General features: G+C 45.5%; 5 protein-coding genes across 5 annotated transcripts; 2 read left to right on the top strand and 3 right to left on the bottom strand.

Annotated features, from left to right (window-relative positions):
- Positions 1 to 313: 313 nt before the first annotated feature.
- I203_108248 (uncharacterized protein) lies at positions 314 to 993 on the bottom strand (the record flags this gene model as incomplete). Its single annotated transcript, XM_019148420.1, has 2 exons — positions 314 to 815; positions 896 to 993. The coding sequence occupies 2 exons, from the start codon at positions 991 to 993 to the stop codon at positions 314 to 316; spliced, it is 600 nt and encodes a 199-aa protein (XP_019002003.1).
- Positions 994 to 1,986: 993 nt separating this feature from the next.
- On the bottom strand, positions 1,987 to 3,346 carry I203_108249 (uncharacterized protein; the record flags this gene model as incomplete). Its single annotated transcript, XM_065518368.1, has 10 exons — positions 1,987 to 2,060; positions 2,158 to 2,173; positions 2,225 to 2,251; positions 2,316 to 2,446; positions 2,518 to 2,567; positions 2,620 to 2,685; positions 2,753 to 2,859; positions 2,924 to 3,058; positions 3,129 to 3,188; positions 3,326 to 3,346. 10 exons carry the CDS (start codon positions 3,344 to 3,346, stop codon positions 1,987 to 1,989), a joined length of 687 nt encoding a protein of 228 aa, XP_065372733.1.
- Positions 3,347 to 3,993: 647 nt separating this feature from the next.
- Positions 3,994 to 4,678, top strand: I203_108250 (uncharacterized protein; the record flags this gene model as incomplete). Its single annotated transcript, XM_019148422.1, has 4 exons — positions 3,994 to 4,151; positions 4,220 to 4,311; positions 4,381 to 4,425; positions 4,485 to 4,678. 4 exons carry the CDS (start codon positions 3,994 to 3,996, stop codon positions 4,676 to 4,678), a joined length of 489 nt encoding a protein of 162 aa, XP_019002005.1.
- Positions 4,679 to 5,532: 854 nt separating this feature from the next.
- On the top strand, positions 5,533 to 8,086 carry I203_108251 (uncharacterized protein; the record flags this gene model as incomplete). The annotated part of the gene is made up of 12 exons (XM_019148423.1): positions 5,533 to 5,608; positions 5,677 to 5,688; positions 5,760 to 5,845; positions 5,906 to 5,964; positions 6,050 to 6,115; positions 6,212 to 6,284; positions 6,362 to 6,459; positions 6,554 to 6,648; positions 6,746 to 7,127; positions 7,223 to 7,279; positions 7,364 to 7,718; positions 7,802 to 8,086. The coding sequence occupies 12 exons, from the start codon at positions 5,533 to 5,535 to the stop codon at positions 8,084 to 8,086; spliced, it is 1,644 nt and encodes a 547-aa protein (XP_019002006.1).
- A 240-nt stretch (positions 8,087 to 8,326) lies between these two features.
- I203_108252 (uncharacterized protein) lies at positions 8,327 to 11,787 on the bottom strand (the record flags this gene model as incomplete). Its single annotated transcript, XM_019148424.1, has 7 exons — positions 8,327 to 8,537; positions 8,623 to 11,138; positions 11,202 to 11,256; positions 11,300 to 11,375; positions 11,423 to 11,469; positions 11,511 to 11,533; positions 11,593 to 11,787. The coding sequence occupies 7 exons, from the start codon at positions 11,785 to 11,787 to the stop codon at positions 8,327 to 8,329; spliced, it is 3,123 nt and encodes a 1,040-aa protein (XP_019002007.1).
- Between the last annotated feature and the right edge of the window lie 873 nt (positions 11,788 to 12,660).

Consider the following 12,660-nt stretch of genomic DNA (forward strand, 5'->3'; position numbering starts at 1 on the left):
TAAATATAGTATGGGGGAGATTTGAAATAGATCACATAGCATGAAACAACTAGACTGATTAAAGAGAAGAATAAGTTGAGTGAAAGGAAATTGCATGTACTGTAAAGCGTAAATCGGAATCGATATAAAGATGGACTAAGGTTAAAGGTATGAAACGTCCGTTTATTATCATCTCCTTAACTGCTGTTCCATCTCACCTCATCTGATCCAAACCGATCTGTTCCTTCATTTCCCTTCTTCCGATCCTATCCTATATACTACTCTAGGCCGATATCGAAATGTAAGTCCGCGAGTTCAAGTCGGAGTAAGGAGATTAGAAGAGAGCCGCAACACCAGCACCGAAGGCGCCGACGACGACCGCCGCACCAGTGAGCCATTCGGATCCATGAGCGATACCGACGAGTGGGGGAGCCCCTGAATCGGAGCCGTTTCCAGAAGCTGAAGAGTTGGAACCACCGGAAGTAGCAGCAGCAGAGGAAGTGGCGGCTTTGGAACCTGATCCGGCGGCGGACGAAGGGGCGGTAGCGGCACCACCGGCAGCAGAGGAGGCACCTCCAGCGGCAGATGAGGCGCCCCCAGCAGCCGAGGAAGCTCCAGTAGCGGCCGCACCAGCGGCGGAAGAGGCACCGGAGACAGCACCAGAGACGGTAGAAGAAGCACCGGCAGCGGCGGATGAGACGGCTGAAGAAGCTCCTGCGACGGCTGACGAGGCGGCGCCCTCGGCATCACCAGCGGCGGAAGAGGCACCAGCAGCAGCGGAGGAAGCTCCGGATTCGGCAGCTCCAGTCTCGGCAGCACCGGATTCTTCTGGGGCACTATAGAGGAATCAAGGTATGTCAGCGTCGCTTTATTTGTGATCGAGGCATAGGACAAAGGATGTGTTAGGTCGACTTACCTTTCCTCAGCTTCGGATCCGTTCTCGTTTTGGGCAGCTACGAAAGTAGCGAGAGCACCGAAGAGGGCAGTGAGGAGCAAAGATCGTTCGACTCGCATCTTGTTTCGTTCGAGGGATTGAGTGGAGTAGAAAGTTGAAAAAATTGGTCCGAATTTGAATGGGTTGGTTAGTTGTCTTTACAAAAATCAACTGCTATTCGATTTGATTTTTTCGATATATAGCTAAATATCAATAAATAAGCAATAGAAGGCAGAAAGAACTGAAAACTTCTTTGATATTCGTTGAGATGAAATATGAGAAAGAAGAGAAAACAGTAGTGCCGAGGTCAGTGAGATGGGGGTTAATATATCTTTTCATCTTTACCTCTGTTTAACTTGGTAGTGGATGGTTGCACAACAAAGCGATGAGAAAACAAAGGATCAAAATCATCTCCTTCGTATCAATCCGCAGTCTCGCTCTAAAGGGGCAATCAATACAGACTATAGATCCTCAAACGATCCCTTCACCGCGGTTGGTAACAGTAGAATGGTTGGAAAGGAGATCCAATCAAGCCTGATTGGCAGCTTTAGGAGGTGATAGAACAAAGGAAGGTTGATAGTCCAAAGACTGCGGATTTGTATTGTTATAATCTATAGATCCATATCCAAGTCATTGGGGGGGTGGGAGAAGAGTGTTGTCGAGATGAAGGGGGGTGATGATGAAGATGTGTGATGAAACGTGATGGATAGGGTCGAAACGAGCTTATAGTTTCATTATTTAGCATAAATATGCCCTGGGCACCCCCGGTTATATCGAGCGGGGCAATGATTGGACATGAAACAGATGCATGATCGACCCTATGTGGAGATAGCTTGTCGATAAGGGACTATGGGACTTATGCGAGGATGGATACTACGATATGCTATACTTGTCGTTACGTTGATACAGGATGAATATATTCTTGAAGCGAAAGAAACCTTGTCTGAACAGGGATGAGTGATAGTCGGAGAGAAATTTTCACAGCCTAAACTGATTCCAAAGACGTCATCCTCAAGATAATACCAAAAAGCGCTATCACACACACTTACCCTAGTCATCGGAACCTCTCTGATCTATTGGACAGCTGGAAGCACTCCGCCCATCATATAATCTTGTCCGTTATATTGGAAAGGAGGGTTCATGGGAACTATTCAAACGCCATTATCGTTAACATTGAGTGTTGACTTCTATCCACCGTAGACTTACTATAACCGAAGGGGAAGTACTATTGTTGTCGAGAGGACCAAGCGATAGCGGGGTCTGGTTTTTTGTTGTCAGCATGGATCCCAGTGAATGTCTTGGCAGACTCACCAATTGGTACCATTTCTCCAGAGCTTCCTGGTTGCATAGGAACTGGATTGAAATTACCCATACTGAAGGTCCGGGGGTTTGGATGTCCAACGCCGAGATTGGCGTGAATCGCAGTTCGAGAGTTGGGTCGGACTCGATTGAAGTTAACCCCACCATGTGCGTTGGTAGGTTGTCGAACGGCACTGTGAATGGCGGTACTCAAAGGGCGAACGGAGGGAAACTCTGCTAGTAGGTCAGCAGACTCAGATTTCTTGCGCGATACTTGCCTTGATTGCCAGGATGGAGAGGGTTACCATAGGCACAAGAGGATAGAGCGGAGGGCAGCTTCTTGCCTTGGAAAGTGCTAAATTCAGAGGTTTAACTATCGGTGACGTTAATTACGACCATCAACTCACTTGTGTTGGAAGAACTGATGGAGTTTCATTGCGTTTTCCTTGGTATGACAATTGATCACTGCTTGTCTGCAGGTCCAAGGGGATAATTTGGTGTCAGTTGAACCGGGATGAATTCATATATGACAGTACTCACCCTTTACTTTTTCCATTGACTTTATGTTCTAAAAATTGAACATCCTTGTTTCCAATAACGAATCCCACTTGATCGGCAAGTGAAGTGAGATCCTGGTCGTTCGTCCACTAGGATAGCGATTAGTCGTATTTGATACAAAAGCCATGATGGACAACGTCTCCCTTTACTCACCCAGTGAAGGTCATGAACGATGACAGAATCGATCTCTTCGGAGCTTGGATCAAGACCATGAAGTTTTCTGTTGGATGATCCGGTATAAGCTTGAGTACCTTGGGTAGCTCTTGCGTAGGTTCGAGGTTGGTTGGACTGTCGATACGGTCAGCTCTCACTGAACAACTGGATGGCGCTGACGTGAGATCTGGGTGAGTGAACTTACCCCTTGGATTTTAGTAGACTTGAAGTCAATGCCCGAGCCTCGTTGTGAGGGAGCGGCAACCTATATAGGAATGTCGTCCTTGGGGTCAGTAGTCAGGACTTGCATGCAGATGTAAACAAGGGAGCAGGGATGGTAGTGAGGGTGAGGTAGATTTTCCCACCCTATATCATCCGAGTGTAGAGTATTGATCAACTCACCTCAGCGGAATGGGAAGCCATTGTCTGAGATTGAATAAAGGTAAAGCCGCACGAAGATCTGTCAATCAAGCTATATGTGCTCAAGAAGGTGTCTAATGTTCTTTTGTAAAGCTGATTATGATGGATGGAGAAGAGAAAAGGAAGTTCAAGTTGAGGTGTATCTTATGTATACTGACCGTGAATCATAGATCAGCGGTGGACAACCTCCACCTGATGGTCCGTGCGACACACACATCTCACGAGACTCACAGTCATGGTTATACACCTGGCTCGCAACTCGGTGTTCATCTACTGCATGGGGTTATTCCATCTGTGCTGACATGGAGTGACACGACTCATGAATCGCTCGGGAAGGAAAAGAATGTTTCGGTTCCCAAACATGGTGATCCTCACTCACCTGGATACCAGTACAAGGTACAGTAAACTTCGTAGGTAACCTGGGTACTTGGACCGGTCGTCATCTACCAGATGCCGAATTTGGTACATCGGTATGTCTTCATCTCTTGGCGAAGATGATTCGCACTTTGTCCTACAGATATATAAAGCTCATCTTCTTCAATGACTCTTTCTCACCTTCACCTATTCCAGGTCCGGTAGCTACCCACACATTCATTCAAATAATCCTGCCAATCAACCTCCCCTCCTTCTCCCATATACGCTACACCACCATGTTTGCAAAAGCTTCGATAGCACTTCTCGCTCTGCTGCCAGCTATATCGGGCGCAGTGATCAAACACAACGATACGGCATTGAATGCTCGAGCCGAATTGGTCGTACAACCAGTATGTGAAGGTGGGAATTTAGATTCTCATGATTGTAACGTTGCGTGAGTATATCACTTCTTTGTATTCGCCTGAAGATCGAAATACTGTATGCTGAATTCTTTTGATGTAGTTTATTGTCACTTGGCGGTGGTATTCAAGGTGCTATTCAGTTTTTACGAGTGGACGATATAACTAATACGGCTTCAAGTGGTTCTTGTACCAGTAAGTGAACTATTCCCATCGTCTGACCAGACAAGTAGTATGATGTATTCTGATATCTCCGGCTTCTAGTGACTGTGACAGCCGTAGATGGAGGAACAGCTATCGATATCAGCAGTGAGTGAGCTTTCCAACCTGAGTTATCTGCTAGAGTTGATGATGACCGTGTCGATTAGAGGGTCGATTGGAGCAAGCTCAAAAAGCAGCGATTGCGCAATGTGGTCGTCAAGCATGGTCGGTCACAGCGTTGGGAGGTGCAACAGGAGGTAATCTGAAGATTGTCCAGTCATCGTCTTCTTCCATCTCTTCTGTTGCAAATGATGTTGTAGATGAGCCTTCCCTTTCAGATACATGTACGTGTTCGACGTAGACTATGTATTATTCCCTTGTGAACATGATGCATCCATCGATGTGCGGTTGGGTGCACGGTATCGGGATATCGGTTCACCGAAGTGCCGGATTGTCGGTCTAATCCGATGATCCACCCCACACACGGGTAGGGGAGGAACACTACGAGTGACTACTGAAAATATATTCCTCACGATCCACTTTACGAGTACCATCAGATCGTCAAGTCCAGAACCCTGAAGCCCCCACTTTTACAGCTGATGCGAGATCCGCAGGAGATAAGTGAGGTGTAAGAGGTGAGGCATTTCTACACTACTCGAGCACACAGTATCGTAAGAACAGCAAGCTTAAAAATTTAGTTGGATCGCGTGTGTGTGGAGGACAAGATTATGTTATGTGATGTGATGCGATTTCGAGTCGTCACTGAAGATCAGACTCGGAGAGCGAAGTGATAATTTCGTACCCTTTCAATTCCAGACAAGTCCACTAAAGTTGGAGACGGCAACGGAGATCTATAGGATATCTTGCGGATGTGAATAAAGAAAAAGACGTCAGAGATATTTCAAGTTAATCGATATCAGAAGTCAAGAATAGAATTGCGTTATCGATAGATACAGTGTCAAGTGAGCTTGTCACAGTACGACATACCAATTGACGTATAGCTGAATTGATTGATTCATCAATCCAGGTCGCTGTTGAGACGCTGTGTTGTAATCCCATCAAGTCGATCGAATGAGTCGACCTTTACATAGAAGGGGTAATACAGGTCCTCGACGAACCACAACTCCGACTATACCTGTACCATTGTATATCCAGGCAACTCATAATCGGACATTTGGGAAAATGAGGATGAACAGTCCGATTTCACCTTCAAGGATGAAAGTGAAAGGTCAGACGCCATTGCCTTTCGCTCAGATAGCTGTGTTGATGGGTGTGAGGTTGGCTGAGCCTAGTGAGTTGTCTTGTCCACAAGACGATACAGAGAAGGCAGACGCGTGCTAATTCAATCATCTAATATAGTCGCGTATACAGGTCAGTCCTACACATCTCCATACCCATGGCTATTCTATTGGGGCTGTTTGTCTGATACATCGTACTCGCAGTGATCTTCCCATTTGTCAATCAGATGGTAGAGGAATTAGGAGTGACAGATAATCCAGATAGGATAGGTTTTTATTCTGGATTAGTTGTAAGTGATTCATTGTTTTGGTATACAAGAGCTCTTCGCTTATATACGATATGATATTAGGAATCGGTATTTGCATTTGCTCAATTCTTTACCGTATATCACTGGGCGAAATTATCAGAGTAAGTTGACGTATCATCATTTCGATACCTAACCCTCCTAGCCATGTTTAGTACAATTCTGATTATATGAGATTGACGATTGTAGCAAGATCGGAAGGAAGCCTGTGATCCTCTTTGGGCTAATAGGAGTTGTAGTATCAGGATCGTTATTGTGGGTATGGTACCACTATCCATCGACATTCACCCCGCGAAGCATCAGGACGATTCATTGTGTTGTCTACTGACTTTGATTGTCATGATCTATTAGTGGACTGGCAACTTCTTTCTGGATGATGATTGCCTTTCGATGCTTGAGCGGAGCGCTAAATGGGAATGTAGCGGTGAGTCAACGTCGAGATTCAATTCCAAAAGTTATCATGAATTGACTCGTCTCGTCTTCCTCGTTCTGGGATCACAGGTCATCAGAGCTGCTATTGGAGATATCACCGATTCCACCAATTCGACCGACGCTTTTGCGATGTACGGTCTAACTTGGACTGTCGGAGCGATCGTAGGGTGAGTCATACCAAAGCAAACCATCTCACTTCCATTTCGACTTCCATCCAGTCAAATGAATGAACTGCTAACAACCGAAATTGAAAACCATCAGCAATGCTCTCGGTGGATCCTTGTCACATCCCTTCGAGAGATTTCCAAATCTCTTTGGTTCCCTGGAGATACTTCGAACCTATCCATACCTATTACGTATGTCGACTTTACTTTTCTTCTAGCATTCCACATCTCAGTCTGCATGACACAGAATCAATGACAAATTTCTGATGATTTGTTTTCATTTAAATAGCATGTCTCGTAACGGCCGGTTTGACTTTGATAGGTATCCTATTCTGTCTGATATTTTACCACGAGTCCCTACCAACTTTGGCAAACAATGGGAAAGGCTCATTGTCATTCTTATCATTATCAACCATGTCATTCAACAATAATAGAAAATCACATAAGAGATATCAATCAAGTTCGTCTTTGATATCCGAGAGTGAAACTCTAGTAGGAGATGAAGAATCACCTTCATCTTCGACTTCAGCGAATATATTATCAGAATTACCCAGAGGAGAAGATGGACCTGAACCGTTGTTTACGCCTACACGGAAGAGCGAGTGGGGATTCTGGGAGTTGATGGGGGTTAAGAAAGTTAGAGTCATGGCTGCTACTGCTTTTTTGAATGCGTTAGTCCCAGTCCAGTCCACTCTCAACTTTTCCTTGGAGAGATAACTTAGGTCTGAATACTGATGAATTTGAGGGATGTCATATCATTTTACAGTTTCGTACAAGGTGCTTGGAATGCAGCTTGTCTTTTATTCTTCTTCGATCGAAATAAGTGAGTGACTGACATCCTCAATATATCGATCGATTGATACAGTACAAGTTGATAGAGCTAATACTGGTTATGATTATCCCATAGTGGTCTAGCGATGTCTGCCTCATCCATTGGAACCGCGTTCGCCATCAACGGCCTCGTGACTATCATCGTCCAGCTGGTCTTGTTAACTCGTATCAAGAGGTTATTCGGAATTGCAGGGGGTTACAAAGTCCTAACTATAGGTTGGATATTCGTTTGGTTATTCTTACCTCTTCTACGTCTAACGAAACCCCCTGGTGGGTGTGGTGGATGGACCTTATCGATATTCGTCAACGTATACCTATCATTCGTGACTGTCATTAACCTTACCGGTAGTTTATTGATGGTTTTGATTAATACTGCTTCTCCTGATAAGAGTGCTTTAGGAGCTATAAATGGGATAGGAACAGCGGTAGGAGTGAGTTTACCCATCCTTCGGTATATATCCTACATGAATTGTTTCAAGGTAACTACTGACCTGACTTGACTTGATGATCATAGTGCATGGCAAGAGTGATCGGGCCATCATTGATCTCAGCGTTATTTGCGTACTCTATGGAAACTCGATTTATGAACGGAAGAGCCTGGTGGATCTTCATGGTATTAATGTCAATTATCAATCTCGTTGTTTCCTTCTTAGTTGATAACGAACAGGAACATCCCAACTCGCATGAGGAAGAAGAACTTGCCATGGGTCTTTTGGCAGATAACGAAGATCGAAACGATGATGACGACGAGCTGACGCCTGTGGAAAGGAGCAGCACGGCGAGAGAATTGCCTAGATAAACTTGAACTTGTATACCCCATGCCAAGTATACTGTATGTACTGCATAGGAACTGATGCTTTGTACTACTGTATACCCTCATTACAATGCATAAATAATGAATGATGCAAACTTTAACGCATGATTATCTCTTCCGACCGTGTCTTGGCGTGCATGTAGACTGTATCATGTAGAATGCATTTATATATTATAGCTTTAGATATACGGTGTATGACTATATATATATATATATATACGTGTTTCACCAACCTTGTGGCTGATGTTGTTGCTGTTGCTGTTGCTGTGGTCGGAATTGAGTCTGAGTCTGCTGTTGAGTAGTATTGTTGTTGCTATTTGTGTTTGTATTTGTAATTGTATTTGTATTTGAATTCGCACTGGGGTTATTGAACATCCCCGTTCCCGTTCCAGGTACTGTCCAATTCCAATTCCCATTCCCATCATAATTTTGTCCCCTGTCAAATACCAAATTCAGCAGTTATCATATAAGCGTCGTTCAATCACTGATACATTTTATATCACACGTTCTGACAGACTCACGTATAATCAGCGAATAATTGGGTCCAAATGTCATTTTCCTCCATTTGACCTGTCGCGTCAAATACTGATGATCCCAGATCAAATAAGGAATTTTCGAACGAATTCTCATTTATACCCAGTAGATCGTTTGGTTGGGCATCTCCAAATATCTGAGTGGTAAATGAAGGTATCGATGCTTGAGATTGACTATACAATTCATTGTTGAGACTAGAATTTGTAGTTGGTAGATTACCTCCCATGAATGTCGTGAATTGGTTTTGGTTTTGAGAATGGGCCGGCTGGATATCGCTTGAGGTTCCTGGTTCTGAGAAAATGTTATTGACGGTGTGCGAAGAGGATGTATGGGTAAGTGAAGGATATGCATTCGAAGTAGCACCAGAACCGGAATTTCCTTCGAACAGATATGACGAAGAGCCATATATTATCTCAGGAGTAGGAATCTTGTCAGTTGAATGTTGGATCTGAGGTGTCGTAGCGGATAATAATCTGGGATCATCAAAGTTGGGTCCAAAGTTACCAAACTGCTTCGCCTTGCTTGATGATGATGTTGGCGGAGAGGTTTGATTATGACAAGGTGGACTATCCATAGGTACCGGTGAATCAACTGCGTCTCCTGAATGAGATCTTTTCTTCTCTTTGAAAGTTGCCACAGCGATAGGCATATCATGCTCTGAAGCAAGCTCCGTTAACATGTCCGTCATTTTTCCTGCTTGTCTCCACACCGTCTCCATCTCCTTGGACGCAGCGATGCATCGCTTGATGTCGGTAATTGCTCGTTGTCTTTCCGCGGGTGACTGTCTTCCGGAATAGATGTTGATGAGCAGGACGATTGCGGCCACCCAACTGGGTGACATAAATCCTACGTTGAGTGCTCGACCAGGCAAGGCACCTTCCTGTCTCCCTCTCCTGAGAGCCGAGTCGACAATGTTGCATATCGATCGAGCGGCATTGGCGCATATCGCAAGGGACGGAAGAAAGACTTGACCAGTTTTTCGGTTTCGCGGTGTAGGGATGAAAGGTCGATGGATGAGGATCTGGATATAGTAGTAGTGGACGTATAACAGAGCGGATTGCTGGAACAGAGAATAATCGGATCTGGTAGGGTCCCACCGTAGTTCGTCAGGCACATTATCGGCCCAAGAGTTCAGAGCAGAGTCAAGTTCCATGACTACAGCACTCTGTGCAGCCACGTCCGCATGATGTTCAGGGAGTTTGTTGATGGCGTAGATGGTTCTTAGAGTGGCACCAATGATGTGATCGAGTTTGAGAGTCTGTATGAAAGCGGCGACAGAGGAGATACCAGCACCTTCAGGCTGTTTGAAGTCTGTCTCTTGATCACCAGTTTCCCAGTACTCGTCATCCACGTCGATAGGGTAATCTGCGTCGAAGTCGGTATCTTGTAAAGCAACCGATCGACCAACACCGGCGCAGTTGACACGATCTATATGGTACAGACACCAGAAGGCCCGGTTGTACAGTGCTCTTTCTACTGGATTGACGTGGATGAGAGTAGACCTGACATGAATACCGATTTCCTGGGCCGATCGAAGACCCACTCCGGATAGGATCCACATGAGATGGGGAACGGCACTTACTGAAAGGAAGTTACAGAGTAGGATCTGTTGTTGGAATTCGTAGAGGTTTGGTCCTTGCATGATAGATCTTCCCATGCGGAGGAGGGCGTGAAGATATTTCCATCCAGCAGAATATCGTCGACTTCCATCTTGATTAGACTGCAACCTTTCTTTTCCTTCTTCAGTGAGAGCGAGATTGACAGGCCAATAAACTCGCTCGTCATCGACGAATCTTGATCCGTTGGCGAATATCATCAAGCAGACTTTAGCGAAAGAAGTGTTAGTCCGCCATAGTCCAGAGTCGTACTGCCTTTGGAAAAGACCACGGTTGAGCAGCGGGAGGTGAATGTTGAGATGGTCGAAATAAGCATCAATGAGTTGATTATCAAATCCTTCTTCAGGCCATAGTGAAAGGTCTAACGAGCGAATCCCTTCGTTGGCAATGACTAATTCCCATTCTGGTAACTGCCAATACTGATGTCGTTTATGCTTGTTCACTTCCTCTAAGAAATCTCTCTTCTCGTTGTCTTGTCGAGTGTATTTGAGTTCTTGGAAAGTTCGCATCAAATGCGCTCCAGAGGCTTTGCCGTGGTATCGCCAGATGGTGTCCCTGACGTTGAGCTTGCTCATTCCCTTTGCGATTTCTGATTGTAGCTCCGCTTCTTCCTCTGCGTCATCGTTCTCTGGGGCTCGTGCCGGATCCTTCTCATAAGCTCGCCATGGTGAAGGTCCGAGTATGCTGCTTGCAGGCGAAGCGGAACCCGCAGCATGGGGTGAGAGAGATGACTCGGCTGAGGACCGATGACTAACGGGGAAAGGTTTGAGCGATGGGAAAGGAGGGATATGTAGGGAGCGCAGAGTTTCTTGATAAGAAGGGAGATCAAACTCTTCACGGTCGAGCGGTGGACCGACATATTGATCGAGATCAACGGATGGATGAAGCTGTGACATAGGAAAGAGACATCAGAAGACCGTTGGAAGAACTGCCGGACAGGTCATGCTTACCTGATTTAAAATCCTTTCCAGACGGCTGCAGCGTTGTTCTAGCGTCTCTATGTAGCTAAGAGGAAGTTTAGCGCGGTACCCAGATGAGAGTAGCTCACCCTTTCGGTGGTCCTCGACGCTTGGCAGCTTCGACGTAGGTACAATCTAAACCATACTCCTCACAATGTGTACATTCTACATCATCGCATTAGCTCACATCAGTGCACAAAGAGTCCACGTACTATTTTCACTCAAGCTGTTCATAGGTCCATCGCACTTGATTTTCTTCCTATGGCTATATCAGCAGAGGTCGGAAGAGATCCAACTTACCTTCTACAAGCATCGCATGCCCTCTGTTGCGACGGTAAATCAGCAATCAGCTCGATGTATGTGGAAACCGATGCTGACTCACCTGTACTTTCCTCCTTTTGGCTTCTGCCTCTGCTAGCTCCTTCTGTTTCTGAGATTGAGGTGTACTACCCGATAAGGATTTCTTTCCGGGCGTACCACCACCTGTCCGGGGAGTTCCTGTTGCAGGCTGAGGTTGTCTGGGTTCTTCTCCGCTCGTCCGACGGGTTGAGCCAGCGGACGGCGTGAGGGTGGACATTGCCGGTGTGCTCTCTGTGGTCTCGTGGTGTGAATGGTCGTGATGCGATAGATATAGACAGTATTGGTTCTGGTGTATAGTCGTACCGAGTGTTATAATGGTAAGTTGATAGTGAGTCTGAAGGTTTGAAGCTGTGCCGAGTGTAGATGTAATCGTTTGATACTCTCGAGTGTAAAATCTCGAAACTGTGTGACGATTCAACCGCCGGAATGTCCGTCTGACCGTCGGGGATCGATCAACCTGCCAAATGCCAAATGGTCGGAAGAGGTAATCAGTCTCAGTCTTTCAGTCTTCCATGCAATTGAATCAATGCAACAGTGAGAAAGAGCATCGAAGATAAATATCATATGTCATACTATCGAAGCACCCATGCATACGGTATGGTATGGTATGGTATGGTATGGTCATGTTGTCGGTACATGGAGAAGACCCAACCTCACCTCGGAACCGAGATCGTCTTAAGATCTCAATCAATCTGTGCTTTCACCCCGCTTATAAGTCGATGACCTCGGTGTCCGCTTTTTTCACCTTTTTGGCGCGAAATTGAAAACCTAAAGCATGAAATCGGATACTGTACTTCCCACATCCGGGACAAGATGACAAATATCGACTTATCAAACTTGGACGCGTTCTCATCTACATGTAGACACGACTTATACTGCATATGGTATCTTTCCAGTCTCGAATGCGATTGAATGGCCGTGACGGCGCAGCTCGACTACGAATCATGGATTTATCATCATGTACGCACACGAATCACCAAACGGTGAATCGCAGATCGTCGTTTTGCGCCTTTCCTCAATGACGCTATACATGGCATGGAATTGGAAGAGCTCGCAAGTTTCCGTTTAAAGCATGAGATATGAAGGAGAG

The sequence above is a fragment of the Kwoniella mangroviensis genome, chromosome 3 (genome assembly GCF_000507465.2).
Source record: "Kwoniella mangroviensis CBS 8507 chromosome 3, whole genome shotgun sequence".
Lineage (NCBI taxonomy): Eukaryota > Fungi > Basidiomycota > Tremellomycetes > Tremellales > Cryptococcaceae > Kwoniella > Kwoniella mangrovensis.